The 13351-nt window shown below is 41.5% G+C and overlaps 4 protein-coding genes across 8 annotated transcripts; 2 read left to right on the top strand and 2 right to left on the bottom strand.

Moving 5' to 3' along the window:
* Window positions 1–16: 16 nt before the first annotated feature.
* Window positions 17–1358, bottom strand: LOC111602401 (3-hydroxyacyl-CoA dehydrogenase type-2). Its single transcript, XM_023319420.2, has 2 exons — window positions 1201–1358; window positions 17–924 (listed from the first exon to the last, which is right to left on the bottom strand). Exons 1-2 carry the CDS (start codon window positions 1207–1209, stop codon window positions 166–168), a joined length of 768 nt encoding a protein of 255 aa, XP_023175188.1. The 5' UTR covers window positions 1210–1358; the 3' UTR covers window positions 17–165.
* Window positions 1359–1512: 154 nt separating this feature from the next.
* On the top strand, window positions 1513–3569 carry LOC111602400 (YTH domain-containing protein 1). 2 transcript variants are annotated; one of them, XM_023319419.2, is made up of 6 exons: window positions 1513–1589; window positions 1667–1822; window positions 1902–2255; window positions 2315–2619; window positions 2680–3025; window positions 3092–3569. In XM_023319419.2, exons 2-6 carry the CDS (start codon window positions 1732–1734, stop codon window positions 3316–3318), a joined length of 1323 nt encoding a protein of 440 aa, XP_023175187.2. In that variant the 5' UTR covers window positions 1513–1589; window positions 1667–1731; the 3' UTR covers window positions 3319–3569. The 2 variants fall into 2 exon arrangements, with proteins under 2 accessions (XP_023175187.2, XP_023175186.2); XM_023319418.2 differs by having other exon boundaries at window positions 1532–1629; window positions 1686–1822.
* Window positions 3570–3710: 141 nt separating this feature from the next.
* LOC111602397 (xenotropic and polytropic retrovirus receptor 1) lies at window positions 3711–13321 on the top strand. Of its 4 annotated transcripts, none has more exons than XM_023319414.2 (7): window positions 3711–4282; window positions 9610–9780; window positions 10636–11034; window positions 11109–12084; window positions 12156–12325; window positions 12398–12531; window positions 12600–12879. In XM_023319414.2, the coding sequence occupies exons 2-7, from the start codon at window positions 9712–9714 to the stop codon at window positions 12877–12879; spliced, it is 2028 nt and encodes a 675-aa protein (XP_023175182.2). In that variant the 5' UTR covers window positions 3711–4282; window positions 9610–9711. The 4 variants fall into 4 exon arrangements, with proteins under 4 accessions (XP_023175182.2, XP_023175180.2, XP_023175181.2 ...); XM_023319412.2 differs by lacking the exon at window positions 3711–4282 and adding an exon at window positions 6724–7001; XM_023319413.2 differs by lacking the exon at window positions 3711–4282 and adding an exon at window positions 7516–7811.
* LOC111602399 (transcriptional adapter 3-B) lies at window positions 4337–6388 on the bottom strand. Its single transcript, XM_023319416.2, has one exon. It carries the CDS (start codon window positions 6277–6279, stop codon window positions 4600–4602), a length of 1680 nt encoding a protein of 559 aa, XP_023175184.2. The 5' UTR covers window positions 6280–6388; the 3' UTR covers window positions 4337–4599.
* Window positions 13322–13351: the final 30 nt, after the last annotated feature.

Here is a 13351-nt window from a genome sequence, read left to right as displayed (position 1 = left end):
ACCCATTACATTTTCATTTTTCAAATTTGACCTTTTTATTAAGCACAATTTACAATTGGCAACAACTTTTTGCTTATGTACTAAGAGAAGAAAAAAAACACACAGTGACTGCTATAAATGCAAAACTGATTTGAGAGTAACAGCTCCAGGCGGCATCAGTCCACTTTAGGGCATCATGCGGAGAGCACCGTCCAGGCGGATGACCTCACCGTTGAGCAACGGATTCTCATAGATAGCCTGCACCAGTTGAGCGTACTCGCTGGGTTCGCCCAGACGCTGTGGAAAGGGTATCGACTTGGCCAAGAATGTTCGCACCTTCTCTGGCAGCGCAGCCAACATCGGTGTATTGAACAAACCTGGGGCAATCGTGCAAATGCGAATGCCTTGGGTGCTCAAGTCACGTGCAATGGGCAGAGTCATGCCCACAACGGCAGCCTTCGACGCCGAGTAAGCGGCCTGACCAATCTGCCCATCAAATGCAGCCACCGAAGCGGTATTCACAATAACGCCACGTTGGCCATCTTGATTGGGTGCATTAGCGCCCATTAGGCCGGAGGACAGACGAATCACATTGAAGGTGCCCACCGTATTAATGTTGATCACACGCTGGAAATCCTCCAGGCGATGGGCAACATTCTTGTTGAAATTGTAAGTCTTCACGGCGGTCGCGGTTCCCGCACAGTTGACCGTCAAGTCTAGACGCCCGAACTTGTCCTTGGCCGTTTGGAGAGCGGCGCTCACATCCTGCTCGGAGGTGACATCGACGGGCACAAAGACTACCTTGTCGCCCAGCTCCTTGGCCACCTCGTTGCCCTTGGAGGATGGCAGATCGGCGAGCACAACGCTGGCGCCCTGCTTGGCGAGGCGTTCGGCTGTGGCACGGCCCAGGCCGGAGGCGCCACCAGTCACCAGGGAAACAACGTTCTACAAGTGATATTCATAATTAACATTAATTATGGCTGATTATGGAAAGTTTTTTTATTTTTAATTATTGTGTAACGATAAGACGGCGCATCAAATCTTTAGGTACAAGGTACATGGTACACATACATACAGTTATTCTTGGCAGACAATGGTGGTCCCAATTGGACTTTGTACCCAATTGTCAGATAGAAGTCTCCAGTACAAAACTAAAGCAGCTAAGCGCTAGACAATATGTTCAGCGATTTATTGCATACAAATACTATATACAATGCTTACCTTGATCATATTAAATGTTGTGTAAAATTTAAATCAATTGGTTAAAAAACTGCAGAGAAATCTGGAAGACTAGTTGACGACGACGGCTCTGCGGTAGTAAAACACCGGTTGCTGCTTTGACGACTAGGGCTGGGCAATAACTGCTTAGCAAGCTTCTTCGATAGTCGAGTACACGAATACCAATTCATTTAAATAATTGATAGTCAAAGGCAATCGATTGCAGGCTGTGGCAAAAGAATTTTATATTTTTAGCAAATTTACAATAGAAAGCTTACTTTCAATATCATATAATCATATCATATATAATCATCACATAATATATAAGCAAAATTTTCAAGAAATCAAATACAAGCGCACCTTGAACATATATTTAATAAATATAACTGGTGGTATTTAACATTCGATTAATTTCGATTGGCAAGACAATAGGTAAACAGCTGTTTTCCTTGTTTTTCTTTATTTTTAGTTTCGCTGTTGTTAAATAGAATTCATGATTATTGCAAATCGTAATTTTATGCTGCCAAGCGAGTTATGGAAGAAGACAATCATAATAATAAGATCCATAGAACGATTGATATCGATGCACAAAACAAAATCATCTTAAGTTTACGTCAGCAGCAAAGTAAGTGTTCCAAAAATATTCCAAGTTACTTCTCAATGCATACAAGAACTATTAACATGATTGCCCTATTCTATGACAGAGAGCGCAAACGCCAAGCAGCCTGCCCAGGAACGACTTAAACGTCTGCAATCAAATTTAAAACAATTGAAAGACAGAAAAGTTGACAATGAACGAGTCTTGGCCAAACGAAGTAGCACAAACTGCAGCAATTCTGCCAGCACGAGCTCTTCTGCCACATTTCACACAATGTGTAAAGCATATGAGCCCAGGCAGTCGAAGGGCTTAGTGCAGCACTCTCTGAAGATTACAAAAACGCAACTGCCAGTGCACAGCTGCAGTCCAAGTTCACGCATTTCTGTTAAGGATGCCTGGGCGAAGCCCAAGGCGTTGCTTGATGCAAGCAATCGACTAGAAAGGAATCACTCCATAAGTGGTAAGCCATAAATAATCTTTAGATGTGAAAGATTTACTGATCAGTTTTGCTATTTGTAGCCAATCAACGTCTTATGATGCTACGCGAGTCACTGCAGCTGCAGCAGCCGCAGTCGCAGCAAAAGGAGGCGAATAACAACATTAATAAAAGTGACGCAATCGGCAAGCAGCTGCCAGCTACAACTGCCACAAGCAACGTCAAGGCAACCCCTTTACCAAGTTTAAAGCACGATGTGGAACCCATGGACATAGACTGTCAAGAAGGGGAGGAGGAGCAGGAGGTGGAAGAGGAGGAGGAGGAGGAGGAGAAGGAGAAGGAGAAGGAAAAGGAAAAGGAAGAGCAGCATGTCACCAGCTCTGCAGTGGTGCGTATTAAAGAAAGTTTTATATTCAATACAATTTGGTTTACCACTCTTTTCGCACAGTTTGATTTAAGAACGAATAACAATCAGAGCCAACTGGAAAGTAAATCAGATCTGACGCTACAAAGGCTTCTGGGTACTGGACAGGAGTTGCCCGCGCGTTGTGTGGATCACATGTACTTTGTGCTGGACACAAATGTGCTAATGGATAACCTTGTCTTTGTGGAGGACCTGTGTCATGTGGCATTAGGCGAAACAAAGGGCAGCATGCTGTATATACCATACATTGTCATCAAGGAGCTGGACAAGCTCAAGGACACACGCAATGAGGACAAACTAAAGCGTACAAAAGCCATACGGGCCATACACTATCTAAATAAGAAGTTTGACAATAGGCTCAAAATTCAAGGTACGTACAAATGAGGTCTTTGAAATGAGCTCTAAAATGATATTGATTTATTTGTAATTGATGTAGGCCAATCTGCGCTGGAGGAGGCGAATCATTTGATCGATGTTGATTGCCCGGATGACAGCATTGTGAACTGTTGTCTGCAGCTGCAGTCAGAGGTGCCGCATCTGATGCTTCTGACCAACGACAATAATTTACGCCTCAAGGCCAACGCCTCAGCTATACAAGTGTCCTGCCGTTCCGATTTGGTAAATGATTATCGTTCCCAGTTCGATGCATTACCCTCATCATAGCTTACGTCCATGGAGGACGTTAGTCGAAGATTGCGTTTGTGATAGATGTGTAGATTGAACCACCACTGCACCGCTGACAACACGAAGTACAATTTGCCTATGCACACATAATATATTTATAAAAATATAAATAAATTTCATGTATATACATTCACATATCTAGCTACTTATGTAAATAGACATATACGTATATATTTAATTCGTATTTAAATAGACGACTCACAGACTTATAAGCAATAAACTTTATACAATTAGCAACTGTTTACATTTCGAGTTTAAGCTGATAAAACATTTCCTCTTAAGTTGCTTTTGTTTATGTTTCAAATTTGTTTCCCTTTTCGGAGATGGAGACAAAGATAGCAACTGGCAGGAGAAGAGTTGATTTAGAGTATGGAATGGGTTGTGCACAGAAAACATGACTGAAATATTCATTAGATACAGCCATATATAATATTAAGGCTATAAATTATATTGTAGAATTGCTTCTAGGGGTTACGTCGCGCGATAATCAATGGAAGTCCAATATACACTTGTCCGATAATATTTGTGAGTAGATAAACTTGTAACCATATATCAGCTGACATCCAGTTATCTCAGCAAGATAGTCTACATGGAAATAGATAGGGGCTATCTCAGCGTATTTGGCTGTCGGTGTGTCGCTGCTGCTATAGATAAATAATTTATGTATTTTCCTTGTTTAATTTTAATTAGGCAAAAACTCCGAGCGTCTTATCAACTGGCGAATAAATATAGATCCGCTGTGCTTGGTCCCGCCTGCTGCAGCTGGGCAATATTTTAAAGCGCATTGAACGCTTGTACTGTGCGGGTGGTGTCGAACGCGGTGTGCCGCTAAAGAAGCAACAAGAGTTAAAAAATAAATCCAGATAAAACACGGATGCACACGTTGGGTGACAGCGACAATTGTTTATTGCCTGGCACAATTAACTTAAGCTATATAAAAATTGTATGTACGAACTATATATATATATATATATAAATATATATATAATGTATATATATGTGTGTGTGGGTGTGTATAGTGGTGTACATGATGTGTGTTTGTGTTTGGTTTGCTAATTTACAAACTGGCGAGTTAAGCAGCGACGAAATTTGATTAGATTCTCTCCATATTTATGTTTGTTTTGTTTTCCTCCGTTTTTATACACATTGCAATTGGAAACTAATATCGTTCCAAATGCTATGACGCTCCCACTGCTGCAGCAGCATTGCCGCCCGATGCAGCGCCATTAATTGACGCCAGCTCCAGGCCAAGCTCCTGTCCTACAATTTGCCATCGCCGGCACCGGTCATCAGCTGCATGCGCTCCAATTGCTCGGCCAGGGCGCGTTGTTCGCTGGTCAAACGCAGAATCTCCTGTTTCTCTTCGTTTGTGTGAATCTTGCGCTTGGCACGATACTGCAGCATGCGCTTATAGCACTCAAGTATCTCTTGATCGATGCTATCCAGTTTACGTTTCAGTTCGATGCGTTTGATCTCCTCGCTGGCGCCGGCGCGCAATCGCTGCAATTCGTCGCTATTGAATTGAGCCACCGTATTGATTTCGGCTGTGACGCGTTTAATTTCAAGCAACACTTCATCCACATCCTCGTGTGCGCCCAGTTCATTGGGATCAATTAGTCCGCTGTTCACCAGCTCCTTTTTCAGCCGCTGCTCAATGCCAACGCCATGCTTGAGCATTGCCAGTGAGCGAAAATTGCCAGTGGCAGCCGCCGCTGCCGCCGCATTGCTCGTGGATGAGGAATGTGAGTGGGTGTTCTCGTTGCTGCTGCTATTGCTGTGCTCCCCCACCGCCGCCTGCTCGCTGGGCAGTGATTCGTCCATTAGCGCAGAGACGAGTCGCTGTGTCAGCGGCCCCGTTATACCCTCCTCCAGCATGCCCTCTGCTTTCTTTAGCATGGCGTTTGCATTCTGTGACTTTTGTCGCGCACCACCCGGTTGTAAGGCCTTCATGTCTTCCTGAGCCCAAACAGTGGAATAATGCGGCCCCAGCGACGGCACCGGCGGCACCAGCGGCCCTCGATATTGCTCCAGCAGATCGTCAATCAGTCGCAGATCCTCGTTAGTCAGTGGCATGCAATAAGGCTCAACTGATAGCCAAAATTTATTTGGCATATCGTTTTTGGGCATTGCCACCTTTGGTAAAATTTGTTGTTGTGTTTGCTGCTGTTGCTGCTGCTGTTGGTGGTTAATGGCGGGCATAGTCGTAATATAGTCCATGCTGTCGTCCGTATGCGTGGCTAATGGACTGTTCTTGGCCATATGTTTGGAGCCCGCCAGCTGCTGTTGCTGCTGTTTAAGTATCGTCATGGATGATTGTTTTTTTCGCACGCCCGTCGGCTCATCGCGCAGTTTTCTTTTTGAGTTGTTGTTGGCCGCTGTTGCCGCTGGGCTTCCGATGCCGCTGCTACTGCCTCCGGCACTGTTGCTGCCCAATCCCAATAGGCCATTGAGCATGCCCGGCGTTGTGGGCGGTGAGCCGGGCGGTGCGCGTTCCAGTTTCCGACGATCCTGGCGCTTCTCGTCCTTGTCCAAATTATCGTATTCTGCTTTCAGTACGCGCGTACGCAAGGCCACATTCGAGAGCATTAGCTCCAGTTCCAGTTGCACAGCATCTAAGTCTTCAGCAGCCAAATGTTCGTCCGCTGGTCGTTGCAATGCAGCAGCTATCGTTGGAAGCTGCTTAGGCACGTCTCTGCTGCGGATTAGCGGTATTATTGTACCGCTCGGCGTCACAAAGATATCCGCATCGGCTAATGCATGGGACGCTGATTTGCTGCTGCCAGCACCCGCACTTCCGCCTCCACCTACACCCCCAGTTATTCCAACGCCTGTACCGCTATTGCCATTGGTGTTATTGTTTGCAAGCAATTTGCCAGCTGAGATAGCAAAGCCTGCACCACCAAAGTGGCTCATCTTAAGGTTCTTGAGGTTCGCACTCATTTGGAGCGGCTCAAAATTGCGCAGTTTCACGTGTGTTGTGCTTGCGAAATTCGTTGCAATTTATTTGCGTATAAAAAAGCTGAGGCACTTGCGAGCGAGCGTCGCTTGCGATATCCAAGAACTAACGCGAGAATTGGTCAAAGTATCGATAGTCTCAAATTTAGAGTATCGCACCATAAGTACCGATACTCGCGACTGTAACAGAGACATGAAACATTAGAAATTAAGAACTTAAAATAATTATATGTAAATACATATTTAAATTTATATATATATTTTTTTTTGGTTTTCTTTTCTTTCATTTAGATGTTGAAGTTGCATTCTGTTGCGCAGAAAACTGTGCCATTCGTATTATTATTTTTAATTGCATTTATCGATAGTTGGTAGAGGCGAAGCGCGAATTATTAATTTCCGATTAGCATAGCGTAGCGATACAGCCCTGGTACTTTGTTTCGTTTGCTTTTTGTTCTTTGTTGTTCCGTGCGCGCTATTCTGTGATAAAGTGTACTTAACCAATTCTTTAATGTTATCAATTAGTAATGATTAGATCTTGACCTAAATGCTAATTTAATTATAATAGACGCTAATAACAAATAACTTCAACCGCCTCAATTAAAACGACAGCAATACAAAATAATAACAATAATATTAACAGTACAGCGGAGGAGGAGAAGGAGGAGCAGCAGCAGAAGCAGTGCTGCAAACATCAGCAGCCAACGTTTGTATGTCAACAGTGCCACTTTGGTGCAGTGTACATATGTAAATGTATATGTGTGTAATATTTATGTAATTGAAAAACAATTTTGTCAAAGCTAATCTCGTGATGCGCCGTCAATTAATTGCTCGGAACCGTTTTGACTGGCTCAATCACGCAAAACGCAGACGCAGTTGCTTTACACCAGCATCAACAGCATCAGCGCTTTCATCAACAGCAACAACGACAAGAACAAGAACATTAATGACGACAAGACTTATCAGCGCTGTGCGACGCAGGCGCTGTCTTCCAGACAGCGCTGACTGCTGCCCGCTGCTTTCATTTCCAGAACTGCAGCTGTGAGTCAGACGGAGAGGCGCGCGCTTTGCATTTCTTTTAACAACTTTATTGATCAAATATTTGCATACATGTAGTTGCATTCGTGTGTTTCTGTTTATGTGTGTGTCTGTGTGTGTGTATTTGCTGCTGTCTTATCAGCGCGTATAATCAAGCTAGCAGACAAAATCAGTGTACAGAGCAAACGCGCAGTGATAAGCGAAAAAAGAAACAGGCAACAAGTGTTTAACACATTTGCCTTACTGCTGCTGCGCTGTTGTTGTTATTATTATTATTGTTATTGTTGTTGTTGTTGTTGTTGTTGTCAACATCGCTTCATTTATTGATGCTTAGACGATATGGCCTAATCCATCAGACTGGGCGCGTTGAAATCTATATTTGGAATAAACTGTTGATGTTAACTGAATGAACGCACGCAATTGACATATTGACAGACTATCAATTAACGCCCATAGGTGTATATACTTGTATACATAGATAGGTATGTCTGTACAAATATACATATATATATATATATATATATATATATATATATATATATATATATATATATATATATATATATATATTATACATATTTACATATTGTATATAAGTGGATGTGTGTGTGTTTGCCCTATTGTAAGCGGAAGTTATTGCCCCACAAGACGTTGGCTTTAAGCCCAACAGCTGCTGTTAGGGCTTCGGCTATTTCTATCTGTTGTTGTGGCTTTTTAGCCAATATTTGCTCTATTAATTGATTAAAAATGTTAACGTCTTTGCTTGCACAGCGCAGCGACAAAAATTTTCCAATTTGTTTAGCTTATTATTCAGTCTGCGCTAATGAAAATAAACAAGCATAAAAAAATCGTTATATATGTACAACCCTATGTACATATGTTGTATATGTGATAAGGCAGTTACCAATGCAATGACAATGTTGTTGCTACGCTGTCATATACCTTTAAGCTATATTAAATTGCACTAGTTTGGTGAAAATTCGCCGTATCTAGATATCTTTAGTACTTGCAACTGTCATACTTAAATAGGCATATCTATGATACAGCTCTTAGGTAGTTTAGTTACAATAATACTCATAAAGATACGTCATAATATCATATTTTTGTCCCTAAATGTAATATGTGAATGCATTTAAGAGAGATCCTAGCTCCCCCACACTAACTATACCTAATCTAACGGTCGTGTATAGTGATTATAATCTAACAATAATAAGAGATATAGCTATTTCTTAAGTCCTTAACCTTGCAATACCCATTAAAAACATCACAAATATTCAACATACACAGATCTTGAGTACTTGAACATGTTAATAAAATATCTCTCATAATAATGGTAACATACTAACATATTCGGAAAAAGTTAGATTATTTTAAAACATCTTCCTTTAATATTTGTAAATATTAACGTGAGTTTGAAACATGTAATATGCACGTATAGGATTAAAAAAACATGTAATATAGCAGTTAAATGCTTAGCACAATTGAAATTTAATTTTATTTTCAGACAAGAGATCTTTTAAGATACTTAAGCAATCTAACATTAGACTTTGATGTGCACAAATAGTAGAGATAAAGATAAAGATATACTCAAAGTTCTATTATTAGAAATTCGATGAGTGGATTATAGATTATCGATATGAATATATATTATCGAGTATCTGAATTTGTCTTGCGTATCTTTATTTTGAGGAATCACGCGTGTCTTTAGCTTGCTAACCAGATCTCCATATAATATATCTCTAAAAACTATATACTTTTTATAACCTACTTACTGTACACCCTTACTCTTACCCTTATCCTTACTCTTGCCAACGGTTTGACTTTGCAAAACATATTCTCTTCTTTCGTAATGCTCGTTCACTATTTAAAGATAGATCTAAAGATGTTGGTTCAATGTCCGTCTATCCTCATCAAATTTGTAATATTAAGAAATGATTGATAGAAGCATGTAGTATATATGTTATATATCGTACAAGTCTACCATATCTCCATAAAGAGAGCTATAAATTATATGGAATATTTCTGAGTACAGTCAGTGACTTTTATATCGTGATAGAGTATTATGCAGTCGCTTGCACCCAGCCGAAATGTTTTTATTTGTTTTTACGAGTAATTGTAAGTGCTTAATCGTTCAGCTGATTAGATTTTATCTACATGCATTATTACCAACTACTCCTCATCTAGAAACTGTTCGGCGTCTGCAGCCGGGCGTTAAATTTCCAGCGACTGAGTCGAAGCAGTTAAATATGAACCGATTTTACATTTCTTTCGCATTCGCAGTGTTGGCTCGCAGTTGGCTAAGAACAAAGCCAGGGACACGACGATAACAGTACCTCTAACGTCGTCGTCGTCGTCGTCGTCGTCGCCGTCGCCGTCGCCGCCATGAAGTTCGCTGAGCATCTGTCGGCGCACATAACGCCCGAGTGGCGTAAGCAGTACATCAACTATGAGGTGAGACCTGTCACACATCGTCAACAACACGAAAATAGATAAACAAAAAATAGACGAAAAGAAAATTTAGATTTCGTGCGAAGCTGCTTAACAAGCAAAACTTATTTGGTTTAAGACTAGATATGTCACAGAAGATCCTCTATTTCGAAACAAAATATGAGGCGAAGCAGGGCAAAGCTTAAATATGTATTTATTTAGTGAAGTAAACAAGCCATAATATGATCCATCATAACAAATAATCCATTAACCTATTCCGATGACAGAAAGCGTGAAATATGAATTTGATTGAACTGTTCCAAAGTGGTAGATATATCAATAGAGTACTCTATATCTAATCTCAATGAGTGGCTGTAGACGAAATCAGGCCAAATCCCAAATATGAATTGATTCAACTGTGCCACGCGATAGATAGATCATAATAAAAGACCAAGGGGAAAGTGAAATATTGCTGAATCAATCAATTCCCAAGGAAACGGGCATGACTAATTCTAAATATGAATTCAAACAAGTGATTTCTCCACTATCATGAAGAAAGAAATAATCCATCAATCAGTTCTCTTGGCAGAAATGAAGTGCTGAAATATCGACTTGATTGAACTGTTTCCAAATTGTAGATATATCCACAGAGTACTCTATTTTTAATCTTAATAAGTTGTAGATGTAAACTTTGGTGCCTAATCCAACTAAGTTATCATAAAAGAGAACATGTCAAAGCTAAAGATTGACATAGATCATTAAAAAAGCTCTCGAGAGTATTTCGAGAACTCTAATCGATAGATCGCACATTAGAATCTACAACTCGAACATCTGTGTTCTTTTCATATCATGTTATCTATATTACTATGCATTCGACAGGAAATGAAGGCCATGCTGTATTTGGCTGTCGAGGAGGCGCCGTCTGTGGACAGCGTGGAGGATGAGGTGCTCAAGCGGCACTTTGCCAACTTCGATGAGAACTTCTTTCACTATTGCGACAAGGAGCTGAAGAAGATAAATACGTTCTATTCGGAAAAGTTGGCGGAGGCAACGCGTAAATTTGCGACACTCAATGCGGAGCTAAAGTCAAGCATTGAGGAGTCCGAGCGTACGGCCAAGAAGTCCAAGGGCCAGAAACGACATGCCGCATTGCCAGACCGCAAAGCACGCGAATTAAAATTAGCTTTCAGCGAATTCTATTTGAGTCTTATACTGTTGCAGAACTATCAGAATCTGAATCATACGGGCTTTCGTAAAATACTTAAGAAACACGACAAGGTAAGAGACAGTTTTGCATGTATATAAAAGTTTGGGACTCATTCTAACCATGTGCTACTCAATTTCAATGGCAGCTGCTGCGCGTGGATAGCGGAGCCAAATGGCGTCAGGAATATGTGGAGGCATCGCATTTCTTTATCAATAAAGACATTGACAACATCATCAATGAAACGGAGACGACGGTCACGGGCGAACTGGAAGGGGGCGATCGACAGCGTGCGATGAAACGTTTGCGTGTGCCGCCCCTTGGCGAGCAACAAAGTCCATGGACCACCTTTAAAGTTGGCCTCTTCTCGGGCAGTTTTATTGTACTCGGCATTGTGGTTGCATTGTCTGCAATATTCCACGATATAACCGGCGAGAATTTGAAGGTCACGTTTCGTCTGTATCGCGGTCCATTGTTGATCATCGAATTTATATTTTTGATTGGCGTTAATATTTATGGCTGGCGCTCGTCGGGTGTTAATCATGTGCTTATCTTCGAGCTGGATCCCCGCAATCATCTATCCGAACAGCATCTGATGGAGCTGGCGGCCATATTTGGCGTCGTCTGGACACTGAGCATGCTCAGCTTTCTGTATAGCGCCAGCCTAAGCATACCGGCCTTTATCAATCCTTTAACATTGACACTGATCATGGTGATATTTTTGGCCAATCCTTTTCATGTGCTCCATCACGATGCACGATTTTGGCTGCTTCGCATCACTGGGCGCTGCATTGCTGCCCCGTTCTTTCATGTGGGCTTTGCCGATTTCTGGCTGGGCGATCAGCTGAACTCGCTAGCTACCGCGATCTTAGATTTTGAGTATCTCATATGCTTCTACTTCACCAATGGCAACTGGTCGGAGGCGGTGGATGCATCGATTTGTATGGAAAAGGATTTTATCGTGCGGCCAATTGTCAATTGTCTGCCGGCCTGGTTCCGCTTTGCACAATGCTTGAGGCGTTATCGGGACACACGAGAAGCCTTTCCGCATCTGGTCAATGCTGGCAAATATTCAACGACCTTCATGGTCGTCATCTTTGCCACGCTGAAAAGCTTTAACAGTCGTAAGAAGATATATATCTATCTCATTTATACAGCGTTTATTATAGCTCTTTCTCTTTTTATGTCATGTCAGCCAACTATGCTAGCTCCTATGATAATCCCTACACCTGGCTGTGGATAGTAGCTTCTATAGTTTCTTCCTGTTACTCATATACGTGGGACATCAAGATGGATTGGGGCCTGTTCGATAAGAATGCGGGCGAAAATACGTTCCTGCGCGAGGAAGTCGTCTACTCGTCCACAGTGCGTAGTTGAAAAGCTGATGAGATGCGAAATATATTTTGTATTTACATGGTTAATTTTTCATTCGACTAGGGCTTCTACTACTTTGCCATCCTAGAGGATTTGGCGTTGCGGTTTATCTGGGCACTGTCCTTCTATTTGACTGAAATGAAAATCGTTAGCGGCGATATAATGACCTCAATAACCGGCATACTGGAAGTCTTTCGGTAAACAAAAGTGCAAATCTTTCCTAGCTTTTTATCTTTTCTAATTTTTATATATAATTTCTTGACAGTCGTTTCGTTTGGAACTTTTTCCGCTTGGAGAACGAGCATCTGAATAACTGCGGTAAATTCCGAGCCGTGCGAGATATTTCAATCGCACCGCTTGATTCATCCGACCAGACGCTTATCTTGCGCATGATGGATGAGACGGATGGTGTGATCAATCGCTATACGAAAACGAACAGGCCCAAGCCAAAGAAGGTTAAAGATCCGGAGAAGCGTAGTCTGCTGCAGACACGCGGCTCGCTGCCCGATTTTGGCATTGATATTGATGGCAGTAAAAAGCTTTAAGATATAGTCCACCCCCACACACACACACCTCATGCGCTTCCTGAACGAACGGTTTATTTTTTTTTCCTTCTGTGGCATCTTTAACACTTCCTTCTTTCTTTCTTTTGTTGAATTTAGTTAAAGCTTACACACCTAGTACTAGTTACTAAGTACTTAAAGAGCAAAACACAAAAAAATAGCTAGAGTATAAGTTGAGCTAAACAAAACTAAAATAGCATTCCATAAACGCATCTAACAATGGACCAAACCCAAGCCCCACCCAAAAAAAAAAAAACAAAAAAAGAAACCAAAAGGTAAAAATTCCATTCATTCCCATAGAGCGGCAGTATTACTTAGTAAGTCCAGACCTAATACCCTAATTACAATCGAACATTGGCAAAACCCCAAATAGAAAAACATTCCTTTTTGAAAAAAAAACCAAAACAAAATAAAAAAAAAAAAACAAAGTAAGAAAACCTTAATTAAGATTTAG

Source organism: Drosophila hydei, unplaced genomic scaffold, assembly GCF_003285905.1.
Source record: "Drosophila hydei strain 15085-1641.00,03,60 unplaced genomic scaffold, DhydRS2 tig00000333-arrow-arrow-pilon, whole genome shotgun sequence".
NCBI classification, from domain to species: Eukaryota; Metazoa; Arthropoda; class Insecta; order Diptera; family Drosophilidae; genus Drosophila; species Drosophila hydei.
Note: the sequence above shows the minus strand (reverse complement) of the source record. Positions and strands in the feature narration are given on the sequence as shown.

Excerpts from the sequence above, each read along its gene's own strand:
- LOC111602400 (XM_023319419.2), top strand. The coding sequence starts at position 1,732 with ATGGAAGAAGACAATCATAATAATAAGATCCATAGAACGATTGATATC. Across the intron at positions 2,256-2,314 it reads AAGGAATCACTCCATAAGTG|CCAATCAACGTCTTATGATG; the intron begins GTAAGCCATAAA and ends TGCTATTTGTAG. Across the intron at positions 2,620-2,679 it reads ATGTCACCAGCTCTGCAGTG|TTTGATTTAAGAACGAATAA; the intron begins GTGCGTATTAAA and ends CTTTTCGCACAG.
- LOC111602397 (XM_023319415.2), top strand. The coding sequence starts at position 9,712 with ATGAAGTTCGCTGAGCATCTGTCGGCGCACATAACGCCCGAGTGGCGT. Across the intron at positions 9,781-10,635 it reads AGCAGTACATCAACTATGAG|GAAATGAAGGCCATGCTGTA; the intron begins GTGAGACCTGTC and ends TGCATTCGACAG. Across the intron at positions 12,085-12,155 it reads GCTGAAAAGCTTTAACAGTC|CCAACTATGCTAGCTCCTAT; the intron begins GTAAGAAGATAT and ends ATGTCATGTCAG.
- LOC111602399 (XM_023319416.2), bottom strand. The coding sequence starts at position 6,279 with ATGAGTGCGAACCTCAAGAACCTTAAGATGAGCCACTTTGGTGGTGCA.